We start from the raw sequence: 19,661 nt of genomic DNA, 5'->3' as shown, positions 1-19,661 counted from the left end.
CCAATGAAAAACATATACTCCCTAGATAATAAATATTTGATCTCTACATAATCAAAAATAGATGAAAAATCCTTGGAAATCATTCATTCTCCTCTTAAATTGCAATTTTTGGGACAACCCTCCTATGAAATCATTTATGAAAATTTTTGCGTGCACAACTAGAGGTTTGGTTAGACTTCAGAATATTTAATAATATGAGATTAAAAATAGTAAAAGAAATAATGAAAAAAGTAAATATAATCCATATTACTTAGTTGTTATTAGGATATAATTAGGGCAACAAAGAGGTACCCACGTAGAAAAGAATAACTAAAAATTATTCTACTTCTCAATTGCAATGGTATCCAAATTAAAAGGTAAAAAAAATATTTTATTTCTCTTCCATTCCAACAGTATATAACCATTGTTTTAGTAGCTTTGTAATAGAGTCGCTCATGAACACATCAAGGAAAAGAGAAACTGAGACATGTGTAAACTAAAATATACCTCTATAAATTTAGCAAGAAAAGAAATACTACAAAGAATTTATAAAAGCATATATACTATTATTACTACGTGCATCTTTAAGATAGAGAAAAGTACAAACTCTACAAGTTCTTGATTTCTCATTAGCTTTGAAGAAATTTATCACCTAATTGATCACATACATTTAATGCGCTTATTATTGCTTCTTTCCCTAGTGATGCTACTTTCAATCTAGACTTGTTAGACCAATTATTCCTTGGACTTGTTACTATTAAGGGGTCGTTTAGTTAACGTTACGGATTAGAATTGTGCAGGTATTCGTAATACATGAATAAGTTATAGGGGAACCTATGAATTATTTTAGAGAAAAAGCTCAAAATAGTCTCTTATATTTGGGTCAAGACTCAAAGTTATTCTTGAGTTTTCACAAAAAATAGTAATATCTCTCATTTTGCAATATTTGTGCACTTTTGGTCCTCCCTAAACTTTTGCCTATTTTTTAATATTGATTTTATCCATAATTTATGTATGTAATGTTCAATTTGTCTTTTCATATATTTAGTAAAAATAACAACTCCATGTGAGAGAAGATGAATACCTTGTTTTGTTTAACAAAAATATTATTACAGCTAAAATCGAGAGGGTCATCACGTTGTTTTCATGTGTAATAGGATAAAAGTTTCTTTTCTTGCAACGTCATATGTCAAAGTGTTATTAGTTTAACTTAGCTGTAATAATGTTTCTACCGAACAAAACAAGGTGCTCTTCCTTTCACATTCTCTCACATGAACTTATTGTTTCTATTAAATATACAAAAGATGGTTGAACATTCCATAAATAAAATTGTGGACAAAATCAATGTTAAAAAATAGGCAAATATTGCAAATATGAGAGACTATTACTGCTTTTATGTGAGAAATGAAGGATGATTTAATCCAAATATAAGGGACTATTTTGGGCTTTTTTCTCTATTATTTTATGCAGGATTAGTTACTCATATTTTAGCTATTCATGTATTAGTTATGTAAGTATTAATTATGCAAATATTATTTATGTAGAAATTACAAGACATAAATTATTATTTAGTAATATTAATTATGTAGGTATTATTTGTGTATTTAGTTAGGTAGAAATTACAAGACATAAATTATTGTTTATTGAATATTTAATTTGATGGAAAGATTCCAACTCTTTTTTTTTTAAAGAACAAATAATATATATTTAAAAAAAATACACAGAATAATAAAACTTTTTCGAAAGCAGTTTTTTTTAATGAGCTTTTTAAAAGTCGTGTTATGACCAAACATTTCTAATAAGAGGCAAGTTTTGTTGGATTGAAAGACCTTGTTGCTTACCATTATAATAAGAATTAATCAGCCAGAAATTTCTGAGTCCAGGTAGTAATTTTTGTATAATTAATTTGAGAAAAAAAAATCATACATAGAGGTAAATATGTGATTTTATTATTTTAATTCATGTATAATCAATACCCTCATAACTTATTCCACCTTCTACCTCACATAAAACTATACATAAATTTCCTCATAAATTATGTGAGTATTAGTTATGTAGAATTACAAAAATACAACCAAACATTATATAAAATTAATACATGAATAACTTTTATTCTATTTACAAACCAAACATGATATAAAATTAATATGAATTACAAAATACAACCGAACATTGTATAAAATTAATAAATGAATAATTTTTACTCTTTTTACAAACCAAACATAATATAAAATTAATACATGAATAACTTTCTAAACATGTATTTGGTGAGGGAAGGAAAATGTTTGTGGAAAAAAAGTTCATGAAAAATAAGTGGGGTCCTTACTTATTTTTTCTTGTATTCGACTTGAAAGATAAGAGGCTTGCTCGAAAAAAAAAAAACTTTTTCCTTATTTGCTCAAATAGTAACGAAAAAAAGGTGCGTTGCTGAGTGTGGATGAGAAATCATTTTCCTTATTTTCGAAGAACTTATTTCTCTATTAAACCATGAGAGTAATAGAGTTTTCTTGTAGTTTCGAGCAGAGTTATCTTCTGCTCCTATCATTTTGATTACTTTAGACATAATTCACACAGCAAGTTACTTTAGTAAAGAATGGCATCACTTCAGGTTTTGTGTTTGTGCAGTACCAAAACATTAACACTATTTTTGTTGCTCCATTCACTGCTTGTGTGTGTCAAAGCACATATGAGGCCCTTACACCACTCTTGTTAGATGATCGATAATTATACAGAAGGAAGCAGATTCCAATCAAATCTTAACTTATTGCTGTACAGATCACTACACAATAATGTTGGCAATAACATCTATATAAATGCCAATGAAGGAGAAGACCCTGATAAAGTTTATGGAGGAGTTAATATCTCAAAAGGTCATTGAACTATGAGAATTTAACTAGCAAAGTCATTGAACTTTGTTTTGTTTCAATAAAATCACTCAACTTAACATTTTTATCTTAAAAAATCACTCAACTATATTTATCATTAAAATAAATTTAACATAATAAAATAAATTATTTTTTATTTCATATAAACATAGACTTCACGAATAAACAATTTTTTTAAAAAAAAAACTGAAAATGGTGCGGATTTTGATCCTTTTTTATAAAAAAAAATATTGCAAAATAAAAAATAATGTCAAAAATGGTGACTTTTAGATTCGTTATTTCTCTGTGGATTGTTCTAGTTCGGTGAGTTCCACTGGAGGTTTACACTTTCTTTCTAGTTTCTCGGTGTAAAAATTATATTTTGAGTAAATGGGAATTGTTGGAAGAAATTTAAAATTATTCAAAATGTATTAGAAATAACATCTCAATGAGAGGAGGTGCTTGAAAATGAAAATGGTGTAGATTCAATTTTTTCAAAAAATAAAATAAAATTGTAAAATAAAAAATAATATGGGAAATTTTAAATTTTATTTATTTGTGGGGTCTATGATTACATGGCATAAAAAATAATTTAATTTGCCATGTCAAATTTGATTTTATGATAAATGTAGTTTAATGATTTTAGAAGATAAAAGTGTTTAGTTGAATGATTTTAGTGATACAAAATAAATTTGAGTGACTTTGCTAGATAACTTCTCATAGTTTAGTGACCTTTTAGGATATTCACTCATTTATGGAGTATTCTTCTGTAGAGGAGACATTGCACCTAAAAACTGCCAAAACTACATAGACATGGCAAGGGAGGGGATCAAACGCGAATGTCCGCTCAACAAACAGGCAATTATATGGTATGATCAGTGTTTGGTCTGCTATTCTAATATACCTAATTTCGCGTCCATGTTAGACACCTCGGTTTCCAAGATCATATATAACAAACAAAATGTTTCATAGCCAGAACAATTTATGGGGTATTTGAGTGCAGTGTTTTATAATCTTGCCATTCAAGCTATTACCATCAATCCCAATCTTAAATATGCTGAAACTAAATCGTTTCAAGGACTGTATGGCATAGTGCAGTGTCTACCTGATTTGTCAGCAGTAGATTTTTTCACTTGCCTGAAAACTGTTTTTTCTCGAATCAGTAACCTCTATCTGTCTGATACCGAAAGAGTACCAATTGGAGCCAGAGTTATACAATTTAAGGTACGAGCTAGACTCATTGTTGACCAGCCAGGGGAACAAATACGAAGGTAAAGATGTGATTCTCTCTTCTATTTAGTCGGCTCAATATAATCCACCTTGGGAGGCACCCAAAGATACGGTCTAGCAGTTAATAAAGTGAAATGAAAATTATTATTGCATGTAAATAGCATTGGCCGTTTTAGTACCATCTGGTTCTTTGTATATGTCAGCGTATTTGATACTTGTGTTGGTAGGAGGTACCAATAGACGCATGTCCTAAAGTCTTAGTCTAGTGAATCTAGTTCCTAGAAGGGGTCAATTTTCCATGAATTTTGGGTTATTTAGTGTTGTGTACAACATTCCAGGGTACTCTAGCCAATGGCATAACAATTGCAATCAAAAGGCTGTCTAGAACGTCCGGTCAGGGACTGAAAGAGTTCAAGAATGAAGTTGTCTTAATAGCCAGATTACAACACAGAAATCTCGTGAGGCTCTTGGGTTGCTGCTTAGAGGGAACTGAAGCATTGCTTATTTATGAGTTCATACCCAACAAAAGCCTGGACTTGTTGCTCTTCGGTTTGACTTTTACTTATTTCACATATTAGTACATTACAAAGAAGCAATTAATTCACTAACTTCATACATACTTTCTTTTTCTAGATTCAAGAAAAAATGAGATTCTGGATTGGAGACAACGTCTCCACATTATTAAAGGAATAGCAAAGGGCATTCTGTATCTACACGAGGATTCTCGACTAAGAATCATTCATAGGGACCTGAAAGCTAGCAATGTTTTACTGGACAAAGATATGAACCCCAAGATATCTGACTTTGGAATGGCAAAGATGTTTAGCGGAAATCAACAAGAAGCCAATACAAATAGAGTTGTTGGGACCTAGTAAGTTGATGCAAAAATGCAAAAATCTGTTGGTACTATATTTTAAAACAACATTGTACTGTAAGATTGATGCTAAGAACCATTTTTTACTTTTGCCATTTTTACAGTGGATATATGGCTCCTGAGTATGCTATGGAGGGACTTTTTTCTACTAAATCAGATGTTTTCAGTTTTGGTGTTCTGTTGCTTGAGATAGTAAGTGGAAGGAGGAACAATAGCTATGTTTTTCAAATATGGTCAGAGTCTCCTTAATTTTGTAAGTGTACTTCTTCTCCATTTTTGTTTTTGCTTATGTCAATCTCAACTTACATAAAGCATCCTAAAACTATCTTGAAAACATAGGCGTGGAAATTGTGGCGTGAAGGGCATGAATTAGAGCTGATGGACCCTTGCTTATCGCGGTCTTGTGTGACAGCTGAGATAACAAAATGCATCCATCTCAGATTATTCTGCGTTCAACAAGATCCAGCAGATAGACCTACCATGTCCTCTGTAGTTATAATGCTGGAAAACGATACTCAAACACTTCCACATTAACCATCACAACCTGCATTTTCTATTGGGCGAATTATCATGAGATCTGCTGATCTAATGATCAACTGTGTTCCGTTAACGAGGTCACTCTATCAATTCTATCACCCCGATAACCATTATAGGGTCTTCAATTCTTCCAGAAGGAGATTCGTTCAGTTTGCAGACAAGTTATTGCAGAGATTATCATACAAAGATTAATAACTCACACTATTTAATGTCTGTACATTTCCTGCTGGGTGTTTTGTTCATACTACAATACTAAAAGGGATATACGCGTATATATATATATATATATATATAATAACACATTGGGATTTAAACTGTATAAACTTTTGTAATCTGGTTATAGCTAATTATTATATTGTAGTTCCACATTGGATTTGGTAGGTAATAAAAGGATTGTACTAGTTTTAACTATTCTGTAATTATTATTATTTATTTTTGGTTTTTTATCAGGTGTTCGGTATTCACATTGGAGCCTGACAACTTCGAATTCGCTCCGGAAAGTCTCACAGTTGGGGTAAAGCGCTCCCAACAAAGACGACTAATTGTTATGGTGACCAATTTATACTAACATTAGTTTTTCCATTGGATTCGAAAGAATAAAAGCATCCTACAAAAGCTTACAATTGGAAATAATAAATGTTGTGTCGTAATTTGACTATCTCTAGAAAAATCACTTCTTTTTGAAATGTTCTAAGTATAAAACAATTTGAGAAAAATACTTAGAAAAAGAGTCGTCACTTAATTTTTTAAAGAAATTAAGAAAACTTATAATTTTCAAAAGATTTAAACAGAAAAATCATTTGAAAATACCAAAGAGGATTCGGGGTTCAATTGACACTTCGAGAAAGGTTTAAGCATTCGAAGTGTCCGCTAACATGCGATTTGACTAAAATATATTTGACTATTTTTAGGAAAAATATGATTTAACAAAAAATAATAATAATAATAATAATAATAATAATAATAATAATTTACAATATTTGATTAGCTTTGAGAGAATAATTAAATAAATGACGCATTTTTTATTTATTTATATTTATTAGAGAAAATGATCCAAAATGAAACATTTGAATTAAATTGCAAGTGATTAGAATATTAATAAAACTTAGACTAATTAGAATTTACTTAATTCATTTTAAAATAATAATTTAAATCAATTTATTAAATTAATTGAAGAACAAAAGTTTTGACTAACCTTTTTGAGAAAATGACTAAGTAAGTGTTATATATTTTTTAATTAATTGAAAAGGGTTTTGACTAACATTTTTTAAAGTTTATTTGAGAAAAATACTTTAACTTAACAACTTTAAAAAATAAGATGTGATCAAGTGAAGCGGCCTTAAAACATATCTTTTTAAGCTCTAAGATTTAACCTAATTAAAATATAAAATTCGATCAATATTTGATTAATAAGTGAGCACAACAAGTGAAATGTATTAAAATAAACCAACACAAAGAGATGACTCGTCTTTTGGGGAATCTAATTAAGTTATTTAAATTTAGAGTTAAATAAGATTAGTGAACACATAATCAAACACTTAGAATAGTAAATGAGATAATGAAATTGGGCCCCTTCTTGGGCCAATTTCGCTGTATTTTTAAGCCTTAATTCAATTCCCGTTTTGCGTATATACCGGATGTATATTAGTGTATATGAGCGTATATATCAGCTCTTTTCATGTATCTCTTGCTTCCGAACACCTGTATTTCACCTTATCCTTGTATTCCTACGGTTTTGACTTATATATCGATGTATATAGCTATATACATCTTGTATACAACCCCTTTTCGGACTTTCCAAGATCTGTTTCAGCTTCCAATTTCTCGAAATGATGAGTTCAACTTGACAAGAAGTAAGATTGGGCCTCCGTGGCCCAACTCGATATGCAAGGAGGGAGGGAGTTCAGTGAGCTCAACCGCAACGATTCAATCAAGAAAAGCATAAAATAAAAAAATTAAAAAAAAGAACAAGAATTAGCAGTAGAGGAATGTAGATACCAAATTGATTCAACTAAAATAAGAATATCATAGCATTTAAAGCTAGCAAAGAGGTTATTCACAGTATGGTCAAAACTCAATATAATGTTAACATTCTAACCATGGTACAACACGACTTTGACTAAATCGAAATAGATTCTAGGATGAACTAGAGGCAAATAAAATTAATATGGCCACAATACTTAGATAATCCTAAACTTACACTAATCTTGGAAGGCATCAGGTGGAATGTTAGTAAAATCATTTTTATTTAGTCAACTTTCCACTTTATGGTCACAACTTTAAAAAGCTTTAAACAAATAAACAATAGATCAATTATAAGGAAAGGAGAAGATAAACCAGTAGCTATCAAAATAGAACAGAAGCAAAACATAAACTACTTTGATAATTGTTGAAGTGAATCCTACGACCTCCTAATTACCGACATCGTAATCTTTATGAGTTTGAACAACAAAGCCAACAAGATAAGAAAATTACTAATAAGAAACAAAAAAAAAATGATCCATTACATTTTACTTAAGCATTTTCGACTAAAACTTAGACTAAATGGAGACATAAATTCGATTAAAACAGGACATGTTACACGAATGAGATAATAAATCCCAAGCAATTGAGAGAAGCGGAAGAAAGAGACATTCAAAACCAACTTGAGTACGGATGACAAGATTCAATTTTAGCATGATTTACAGGTGAAGATGATAAGGACGTACAACTGAGAAACAAACTTGCAATAATAGAACATTTTAATAAGGCGAGTTTAGCACAAGAAAAAAAAAATGCTCCAGATGCTTGGAAATGACCAATTTATTGATTCAAGTTAACTCAAATTACCCGATAACAAAGGATATGTAACCAACATTATTAAATAAGAGATTTAGAGGTGCAACAACCATCAGGTGGATTACGGAACTTAGTCTTAAAAGCAACTCACATGATTTATACTAGTTAGAATAACAAGAAGAAAATAGAACGAAACTGACTCAATGCCATACTGAATTAGTAAAGCTTTGAGCAAAACAAACCAAAAGAACAGTTGAATAAACAAACAAGCTTATATCAAAGTTTTGCAACCAACAGTAAGCCACAACACTCCCAAGGTACCAACATTTAAACACTACACAACGATCAAAAGTAAATCGTCCTCACATTAGGCACAAAATAGGCATGAATCAAAAACGAGGGCAAAGAACTGGACGACAACGAGTTTGAGAGCGATTCCACCATTGTGAACTTAACCTGGACAAGCGAAGAATCGATACACAAGAAAATTAGCTCTTTTTTTTTTCTCCTTTCAATGTATGAAACCTCTATATATATATTTTTTAGATGGTGAAAATCTTTTTCTTCCTCCCCCTTTCACATGGAGAAAAACGATCTTAAATAGATGAAGAAATGGACTGATTTTAGGGGGGAAAACGGATTGAAAATCTTAATTTGAAATTCGAATTCTTTGCTTTGTTTTTTCAAGTCAACAGTGGAAGGGATTTGAAAATCCCTTAGAAAGGGGCAAAAGAGATGCGAGGGCGATGGGTCTGCAGGGTAGTTGAGCGAAATTTCCAAGTTTGCAGCGCAATTTCCTCGCTGAATTTCAGTGTTCGCGTGAAGAAGATGAAGAACGCAATGTACAAGGGTGGGGTCGTCTGGTTTTAGCGTCTGCTATGCGTATTGGGTTGTATGTATTGTTGTTGCTGCTTGGAACGATGGCAAGGGCTTCTTTGTGTTAAGATATAGTCATGATTCCATAGTGGCCTGCAATATCAAACTCCTCTCACGACATTATGAAGGATTAAAGGCTTAGCTCTTGGCTGCTAGCTTTTCCTTGGTTTCCTGGATCTTCAAAACCTTCCTGCAATGACAAATTCATGAGTGAAAATAAATAAAAGTTGTTTGATTTAGTAAAATATTGTTAATGTGTAATACCTTTAACAAGAATCATTCGATTTTGAAAATAGTCATCCATTAAAGTGTTTGAGAAACAATACATCAAAAAATATAAAATCTAATTTGTAAAACTTTTTAAAATTGTACTTCATAACATTATGAACTTTAACCCAAATACAAAATCAAGATCATACAAGAGAATAATAAAATAATAGAAATAAACCTATATGAATAATGAAGATTTAAACATGCAAGTATGAAGTAAGAAAGAGGGAGAAGATGAAGAATAAAGCGGCTGGTGGACGTGGGGGTGGGGTGGGGGAAACAACAAATTTGAGTTTTAAAAAAATAGACTTGTTAAATTTAAGGCATAATACCCATACTAAAAAAATCCAAACCAATAAAGGTATAAAAAAAAAGATAGAAAAAACTATCTGATTTTCTCCACCACCAAATTCTCCACTTTTTGCTCACTCGCCTCCACCCTATTACAATTCACCACCACCTCAAAACCCTAACAGCCTCGATCTTGTTGCTTTACTCATCTTCTTTTTTTTCTTGTTTTTTTATCTTTGCCAAAGATTTTTGAAGATTTGAAATGTGTTAATGAATTTTCAACCATGAAAACACTTGATATTCTGATTATTGAGAATAGGAATAGATGAGATTGAATCGAATGCATTGTAAGGATATTTTTAGATTGGGTCAGTTTTTTTTTATTTGGATCGGGTAAAATAAATGAATAATTAGGTGGGTCTTTTAATTTTAGATAAAAAATATAATAAAAATGAAGTAAATCATTGAGATTGTTGTTCTGTTTGACTTAAGGGTATAAATGATTCAAAAGTATTCCGATAGGAGTATATACAATCTCAAAGTATAACGAAGAGTATATGAATATCATTATTAAAAGTTAAGAGGTATATCTGACCTTTACCCCTAATTTTAATTTTAAAGTAGTGTTATTTGACTAAAGGGCATTTACCCTTTCAATTAGTGTTCAAGAATCATAACAGTATACATTTTTAAGTTGTATGTATTTTCATTAACATAAAGACATTTGAACATAAATACATATCTGAATTATTAAAATGTTATTTCCAAATTAACACATTAAATGATTAAGATTTTTTTCTTAGCGTTTAGTTGTGCATAGTTTATTTATTCGTAAACATAATAAATATAAAATTTAAATTTTAAAAATTAATAAATGTTCATCAAGATAAATTTAAATAAAATATTAGCTTATATATTAGATGTTAACGTGTTTTAATTTAGCATGTCATAGAGAAATAGACCCAATCATATGAGCAGAAGCTGATACATTATTACAAAAAATATCATAAATATTAAGCGGAAATAAGTCATAATTACAAAATTTATAGTCCACAAAAATTTATTTTTGATCAATATAACTTCATTATCTTCAAAAGAAACACTCATACCAACTTTTTCTAATAATTTCACATAAAGTAATTTGATACAAATATTAGGAACATGTAATACATTACTCAATGTCAAGATTCGATTAAATGTGAATTTGAGAAGAACTTTTTCTTTTTTCAAAATCTTAGTTGTCCTTGAGTCACCAAGATAAACAATTTCTTCTCCTTTCTCAATTTGAGTGTATGATATAGTCATTTTTATTTATGCTAATATATCTTGTAACATCAAAGTCTATCACCCACTTTCTCACAGACTACAGTATTTATTGAAAATGTCAAAATTGAATCAACAAAACCAACAAGACACTTGGTAAGAATAGTGTTTTCCTTTGGTGATTGTTCTTGGTCATTTATAGAGAAGATGAGACGATGAAAGAGTGAAAATAAATATTATCAAAAATATATAACTTTGGGACAAAGGAAAGACGTTATGATTATCAAGTTGGATGACTACGTACTAAAAGGGTTACAATAAAATATTTTGCATTGGCTCAAAGTAATTTCATATCATCCACATAAATCTTTTGAAATAATTCGTATAATAGTAACGAATTATATTACATTTAATACTATTTTTTTCACCAACTACCAATTAGCTTCGGTACATATTTCATAAATTCAATCCTAACCCCCATCAACCTCTTATTTATGTAAACGGAGTGTGTCCTCCACTATTTCCATCTTTTGATGTCGCGCTTTTCTTAACGCGTTTTGAAAATATGAGCATCACTTAGTTGTGCAACGTTGTTGTGTCCTCCATCACTTCCATCTTTTTCTTCTACACCTTGGTATCACGTCTTTCTTACGCGTTTTGAAAAGTATGAGCAACACTTATTTATGTGAACGGAGTGTGTGTCCCACCATTTCCACATATCCTTTTCTTCTACAACTTGGCGTCACGCTTTATTTAACGCGTTTTACAGAAGTATGAGAACCACTTATTTAAGCAAACGTTATTGTGTCCTCCAACACTTGCATCATTTTTTTCTAAAACTTGTTATGGTGCTTTTTTCAACGCGTTTTGAAAAGTATGAGTAATATTATAAAATTTAAAATATAATTTTCATAAACCACATGTAAATAATACTATAGGAGTTATAGGTTATAAAATTTGTATTGTGGGTGAAAAAATAAAATTTATATTGTAAAATATAATATCTGAAAAATATGATAATAAGAGTATTTGATTTTTCATTTTTAATTGAGAAATTCTCTGTTGAATTTGTACATTAATCAAACACATATATAATATTTCATTTGCAGGTGAGTAGTACCGTAAAAAATAATTATACGAGTAGTGTGAGTTTAATGTCTACTGGTCACCGTCGAAATTTTTGTTTTATACTTAATGAGATTAATTAATAACTTGTTTTACATTACAATTTTTTTTGAAAATTCCTTTTTTTTTTCTTAAATTCCTTCTCAGTCAAATCAGACGTAAAATTGGATGAGTAGAGATGGAGTAGAGTCCGATGTAAAATTTGAAGTTCTGTAAATTTTTGTTAATCCAAATCATTCAAAATGTTTTACAACCGGAGTAAAAGTCTGCTTTGTTGTTAGGGTTTGGTCTAATATTTTTTTATATATTTAATAGTTTTTTAAAATTTTAAAAAAAAGATTAATTAGTATAAAAATTACTAATTCTCAGAAATCGGCACCCAATTACCTAGACCCTCGAGTCATATTTAATATCGGGGGATTTCATTTTATTCTATGATTTTATTTACCATTTTTTTAGTAGGGTTTTTTACTTTGTTTAGCTTAATAAAAAGTGTACTATACGCCACTTCGACCGGCATCGAATCTACATAAACCAGTTAGAACGGTTTGGTAGCTGGTTTAAGCTACGAAATTATTTATATATTTATTTTATATTATATTGTATTTACATATAGAATAAAAAATTATTTATATATTAATTTTATACCATAGTTAATTGGTAAGTTTTCAAATGTTATATAACAATTATTCATATATTAATCTATATGGTGTTTGTTGTGTTTTTGTAATTAATATTTACAAAATTTACTAGGGATTGTATAATTTACTTGTATATTAATTAACAACAAATTAAATAATTAATATATGTAAAAAGGGAAAAACACTATCAGTTGTTTTCTAAGAAAATTTTATCTTGCTAATTGCTTAGTTACTTTTAACTTCTCTGCTTAAATTTTTTTGCTAAATATTTTCTTTGACGGCAAGACAATGGCTGTTGATTATTTTCTTGTTAAATTTGATTAATTTCTTTGCTTGGTTTATCTGCAATGCACTGCAGTACATGTAATCATTTATTTTTATTTATTTGGTATCTACTTTAATTTAAATTACTTAATTGCTTAATCCTATTCAATACAAATTATCCATTTTATAAAATCAATGAATAATTTTACACTTACTTCCTAATTACCCTTATCATTAATTATAGTAATTTTCCTATTACATTTTTCAAGACATTGTCTTTATTAGTATATACAAAGGATGATATAGTCAAATTACTCTTCTATTTATAGTTTCTTAAAAAGTGTGCAAAGTCAATAATGGATAAGTATTGTTGGACAAAGGGAGTATTTTTTCAAATCATTTTCAAGATATCATTTAATAGGGGATAGTTTGGAAAAATATCTATATAAATAATTATTTTCTTAATGTGTGTGTCAAGTCAAAATGTGATTAATTATAGTAATTTCTCTATTACATTTACTATAATTGTTTTACACTTACTTTCTAATTACCCTTATCATTAATTATAGTAATTTCTCTATTACATTTTTCAAGACATTGTCTTTATTACTCCCTCCGTCCACAATTGTTTGGCAGGTATACTAAAAATAGATGTCCAAGATTAATTGTCAATTTAAACAATCAAGAAATAATTAGTCACTTTTTTCCAATTCTGCCCTTAATGATTGTGTAGTTCAATTGAAAAGTTATGTGGACATTTGGTATTCTTGATATAGTAGGGTTATATTAGTCAAATTACACCTTGTATTAAATTTTCCTTAAGGGATGTGCATGACCTTACCTTGACAAACAATTGTGGACGGAGGGAGTAGTATATACAAAGGATGATATAGTAAAATTACTCTTCTATTTATAGTTTTTTAAGAAGTGTGCAAAGTCAATAGTGGATAAATATTGTTGGACAAAGGGAGTATTTTTCAAATCATTTTCAAGATATCATTTAATAGGGGATAGTTTGGTAAAATATCTATATAAACAATTAATTTCTTAATGTGTATGTCAAGTCAAAATATGACAAGTGAAAGTGAACGGAGGGAGTATTATTTATTTTTCGATGTTTAAATTACTTATATCTAATAAGGGTGATTTGGTAAAATTACCCCTATCATTTAGTGTTTCTTAATTTATGTGTTAAGTTAATAATAGACATTTATTATTGAACAAAGGAAGTAAAAGTTAGTTGGTTATATAACTAAATCATTCGTAACTAGTAACTCTAACCAACTATCAAATGAGCTCTATTCCTGCCCAAATTTCAAAATTAAAAAATCACCTTCATTCATACCAACCATTACTCTGACCTTTACTCTCCTTCAGTTTGCTTTTTCGCTCCAAAAAAATCTATGCATTAAGTGATACATACACAGACACAGGCAGAAAAAATCTATGCATTAGCAAAAACTTGCAAGTAATAATAAATAGAAATAGGAAGGTAACTTCCCTATTTGACCGATTCAAGTCCCAAATCCTAGTACCATGGTATGAACGCTTGACTAAAATGGAGAAAGAAATGAGTGGTATATACCTATTTGCCAAGTCGTTTTAAATGGACTATTAGTATTTTGAGACGGATCATAATATCACACAAGTTAGGAAGAGGATCGAAAATCAAAAATGAATTTGATACTAATTTGCTTGTTTGTTCTCTCAAACATCCCTGTGTGCATCAAACCTGAAGAGATCACTTACATATATGGTAAGCTATTGTCCAAATACAACTAGTGATTATGCACAAGGAAGCAAATTTTAGTTCAATCTTAACCGATTGTTGTACAGATTATTGTACAATAATGCTAACAATTCCATCTATGCAAATCCCAGTGTAGGTGATAAAGTTCATGGATTGTATCTCTGTAGAGGAGATGTTGCGCCTAAAGACTGCCAAAACTGTATAGACATGGCAAGTGAGCGGATCCAGCGTGAATGTCCGCTCAAAAAACAGGCAATTATATGGTATGACCAGTGTTTGGTCCGCTATTCTGATAGACCTAATTTCGCCTCCACGTTTAATGTCTCGTCTTATTATTGGATCGTTTACAACTCAGATCAAAGCTTTTCATGGACGACACAAGTTAAAGGGATTTCAGATGCAATGTTTGATAATCTTACCCCTAAAGTTACAAATAATCTGAAATATGCTGAAAGTTTTGATGAAATTACACCATTGTCGTTCTCTCAAAAGTTGTATGGCATGTTGCAGTGTATACCAGATTTGTCAGCTGAAGATTGTCGCGCTTGCCTGAAGGGAGCTGCCATTTAAGCTATTAATTCAAAAATCCTGACGAAGGGAGAACGGGAGCACCACCACCGCCATCACCCACACCGGGGGCAAAGACGAAGGGAGAACGGGAGCACCACCACCGCCATCAACCACACCGGGGGACAAAGACCAAGGTAATTATTCAAAATATATATATAATTAACTGATTAGAGGTGGTTATTGAGTTAGTTAGAGAGATAATCATCGATCTAGCACTATATAATTGAAAAGGAAGATATCTTCCCAATTCTCTATCTCTATCTCTACTGTTCCATTGATGAAGCTTGAGCTTCAAGCCTTCGTGTGGCAAACTTAACATAAATATCATCCTCCATTTTTATGACTCTTTAATTCGAATTTTCTAGATGATATGTTTAAAACTTTATGTTTTAAAATTAAAGGGCATTTTAATATATTATATTCCACATAGGGGTGAATTCAGATGCTGAAAATGAGGTGCGTGAATTCGCGGTCTCTGTAAAATTAGGGATCTTATGTATATTTAAATTTTGGTATAAATATTAGGCGAAATAGTTTGATGGACCTTTGTACCTGTATGAGTTTGTATTCTGGACCCTTCTACTTAATCGTTTATCAACTGAACCCTTAAACCTATTGAAACTTGATATTTTAAACCCTTTTTTTTACTTGTCATCCTATGTGGCATTCTTGTTCAAAGTGCGTGTGATACACATATTTTAAGAGCGTGAGGTCTTCAAAGAAAGATTGAAAATGTCAAGTTTTGACCTAACTAAGAGTCATCTTCTTCCCTAATTATTCATTTACCATTGTTGGACAAAAAAAAGCTTTCTTGGGACTTTTCTACTTATCTCCAAATTCTTTCTCAATTTTTTTCATTGTTTCAGGTTGCCTTCATCTTCTTCAAAGGACTCATTATTTCTTGAACAAATCTAGTCTTTATTACTCTACAAAGAATTTCCACAAGTACAAATTTATTTTATTGTTTCAAATAAATAAATGGACTTATCAATCCTATTCCTCAACATGTATTTCGTTTCCTTCAAACTTAACATCGCCGGAGCCATCAATCATATCAATTTCTGCAAATCTTCAAAACACAAAATTCTTTCTTAAATGAACAAACTATAAAAAGCTAAAAAGTTAAATTGATCCAAAATTACAAAGAGGGATATATTTCATCTAACCTTTATAAAGTTGAATCTTTGCAGAGAGGAGAGAAAGGAGACAACTAATTCAATTGCTTGACATGGAAGGGAACTTACTTGATGAATTTTAAATGTTGAATTTAATTAAGTTGTATTTTGTTTTAATGTCAATCATATTCTGCTTATTTATATTTTCAGCCCATCAATGTGTTGTGTGATTACAGCTGATGTCAAGGTATAATTATATACTTGTACTGACTGGCTATGAAATACAATATTCCCTATTTTTCCGAAGTAATTTTTTTTTTTCGCACAAAAATAACCATTTTGCTTCCTTCAACTTCTTTGCCTCATTTTCTGCAAAAATTAAATAAATGTCGATGTTGCTGCTACAACTTCAATAATAGTTTGAATATTGCAAATTTGCTGCGACAATTTCAACAATTGTTGCATTAACTCAAGCAATTGGTGAAGCTGCTGCAATAACTCAAACAACTGCTGAAGGTTTTGCATCAACTATCATAATTGTTTGATTTCCTGCGTAATCTTTAATTTTTCAATGACTTGGAAAAAAATTCAACAGATACATGTAATGGCAATAGATTTTGATCATAGATGCAGCCGAAATGCTTACAAATCACATAAAAAGTACTTGTTAGAGTGCTGAAAGTGAGGTAACAATCTCTTTGCTGATTTCAACATCTTTTACAAATTACAGCAAGGATGTAGTTATTCAGCACAAAGTTAACAAGAAATGTTTTGGAAGAATGATTTGTCAAGGAATTAGAGGACTTTACTGCAATATCTATATGACTATCCACAAGCTTTGTTTTGTATGTTAAACTTCTTATCTTAATTACTTCAGAAGTTAAATCATATCAAATATTCATAATAAACTAGGAACATTGCATCTGGAATATCTTTAGGCAGGTTGTTTATGTAAAGATAGAAACGCAACATGTCCTCATTCGAAAGAGTTGCCTGATCAACGACATCGTTACTGCCTGTCAGAACCCACAGATCCCCTGAATTCACTCTTTTGAGGTTTCCTCTGCAAAATGGGCAGGACTCTGACCTTAAGTTCCTGCAACAGAAATCACGGATTAAGAAGATCACCGGAAAATTTATCCTTTTCGCAATAAAAAGTAATAATGAGCATGAAGAATAAGAATATATATCGCTTACCAGTCACGATAGCAACTAATGCACATAGCATGACAGCAGTTTGGCAAAACTACTTTAGTGCATGGTTCTAAGCAGATCCCACATTCATTTTCTTTCTCTAGATCAGCATCAAAATGTTTCTTCTCTTGTACTTTCTTCCCAACAATCATTTTTGAAACTCGAGGTTCGTCGTGACTACTCTCCTGCTCTGATGAGCTATCATGTAGGTGCCGTAGAGATGGTAATAGAACAGCTGCAAATTGGTATATGTCAAAGAAATAAGTGTCCATAGTCCACACATATACGGTTATAGTTGGGGAAAAACTCTAGACTTAAAATATGGAGACGCACAATAAACAGAAAATATCAAAGAGTTAGCCCAAAAATGGTGTGTACCATAGAATTCTCTAATGCTTGCTTTCCTAGCATCAGAAGGAATCTTCTTCTTCCCATTGGGGATAACCTAAAGAACATCACAATTTTAATTTCAACGTATCGAATATAACAATATCATCTTAAATTAGTACTATGAGAAGAAATTAACAGCCTGAAAATAGAGAAACAAACCTTGTATACAGTTATGTGGAAGAAATTGAAATAATTTGGAAGTAAGCATGTGCATGAGCAATCCATCCACTGGAGCAAGAACAGAAGTACCGGTGCCAAGTTACTGTACACCAATTTCATTTGTAGACAAGTACCATTCTTGAACCTCGGAATTGAAGCTGCCCTGAAACGCGTAATTTAGAGGGACAAAAGGTTAATATTTGCTGTTTAAGACTACAGTCGGAACAACGATTTGCCCAGTGACACCTTTAAGTAATTGGCTACACAAATCACAAGCAAATCCCCAGTGATTTAAACATGGAAAGTTTGGAGGAACCATAGAAAGGAAATTGAAGATTGCAGATATAAAAGACTTTCAAACTCACATACAGCTTACAAAAGTATTATTCTGCGACCTTTAAAATAACAGAAGAAAACAAGTTCAAGATCAAATAGTTTCCTTTTTTTTTCTATAATCGTGGTGTCCAGACTAACTTGCGTGCAACTCCACCAATTTCAAGGCTACCTCGCACCAATGCTACCTCCTATCAACATAGGTACCAGATAACCGTGTCCATTAGGACTTGGGCAAATGGAAAGTAATCAATTAATGTTTGCCTTTCCTATGATTTAAATTTGAGACCTCATGATTCTCAACGCACCTTATTGGTCACAATAATTTCCTGTTACTCAACAGCCTTTACCTACATTCACATGCTGTAAATGCAAAAGATATAGCATTTAGCAAGCTCTAATCCCTCTCTATGGCAACCTCTTTCCTTTTTCATGAAAAACAAACTGGGACAAAGGGTAAAAATACAATTTAATAAAACAAAATAGTAGTAGTAATTACAGAGGCGAGAAAAAAAAGTACTAGTAAACATATGTTTTATCTTTGTAACTAACGTAAAAAAAAAAAAAAAAACTTGTCCCAAACCAATTTAAAATTAAAAAAGAAGCTAGCGTTTGGTGATAGATTATGGAAATTATCACCAAATATCTGTCTAATCATAGATTTTGAATCGCACTTGAGTTCTAAAAACTAATCCAGACCCATTTTCGTGAGAAATTTCACTTCTAATTGCAAAAGTAAAAAAAAATATCCAAGTAAAATGCATGTCCAAACACAATTTCAAAAACTAAAATTTTCAATTTTCAAATTTCAAATTTCAACTTCAAAATCTATAGTGTAATAGGAGCCAATGGCATGGCTTTATTTGGGAAGTTCATTCCCCAATCAGAAACTTAATTCATCAAACCGGAAGAAAATCAAAGAGTGGAAGATACAGGATGCAAGTAAGAGATGAGAACCTACAGCAAATTGGCATACTGAATGTCAGCCTCAATTGCCTTTAAAGAATCTTCACATGAAGTAGATTTCACAACCTCATAGTAATTCGTCATCAATAATCCCAAAACTGCAATTCCCAAATGTACAACACTTTTTCTTGCTAAACACTCAATTTGGGTATATGTAATATAGGAGTAAAATGTTGAACACTTACAAAGAAG

General features: G+C 30.8%; 1 protein-coding gene and 2 pseudogenes across 1 annotated transcript; 2 read left to right on the top strand and 1 right to left on the bottom strand.

Annotated features, from left to right (window-relative positions):
• Window positions 1–2,572: 2,572 nt before the first annotated feature.
• Window positions 2,573–5,591, top strand: LOC125824036 (G-type lectin S-receptor-like serine/threonine-protein kinase B120; annotated as a pseudogene).
• A 9,075-nt stretch (window positions 5,592–14,666) lies between these two features.
• LOC125824035 (putative cysteine-rich receptor-like protein kinase 9) lies at window positions 14,667–16,217 on the top strand (annotated as a pseudogene).
• Window positions 16,218–17,256: 1,039 nt separating this feature from the next.
• Window positions 17,257–19,661, bottom strand: LOC125824077 (E3 ubiquitin-protein ligase AIRP2-like). The gene is made up of 5 exons (XM_049503429.1): window positions 19,465–19,661; window positions 18,171–18,333; window positions 18,000–18,066; window positions 17,625–17,856; window positions 17,257–17,523 (listed from the first exon to the last, which is right to left on the bottom strand). Exons 1-5 carry the CDS (start codon window positions 19,551–19,553, stop codon window positions 17,313–17,315), a joined length of 762 nt encoding a protein of 253 aa, XP_049359386.1. The 5' UTR covers window positions 19,554–19,661; the 3' UTR covers window positions 17,257–17,312.

The sequence above is a fragment of the Solanum verrucosum genome, unplaced genomic scaffold (genome assembly GCF_900185275.1).
Source record: "Solanum verrucosum unplaced genomic scaffold, falcon-dt-bn FXZP01000088.1, whole genome shotgun sequence".
NCBI classification, from domain to species: Eukaryota; Viridiplantae; Streptophyta; class Magnoliopsida; order Solanales; family Solanaceae; genus Solanum; species Solanum verrucosum.
This window is presented reverse-complemented; position numbering and strand designations above follow the sequence as displayed.

Bases quoted from the DNA above. Each gene is read 5' to 3' on its own strand.
- LOC125824077 (XM_049503429.1), bottom strand. From the start codon at position 19,553: ATGACGAATTACTATGAGGTTGTGAAATCTACTTCATGTGAAGATTCT. The intron at 18,334-19,464 runs GTAGGTTCTCAT...TACGCGTTTCAG, and splicing joins ATTCAGTATGCCAATTTGCT to GGCAGCTTCAATTCCGAGGT. The intron at 17,857-17,999 runs GTACACACCATT...ACCAATTTGCAG, and splicing joins AAGCATTAGAGAATTCTATG to CTGTTCTATTACCATCTCTA.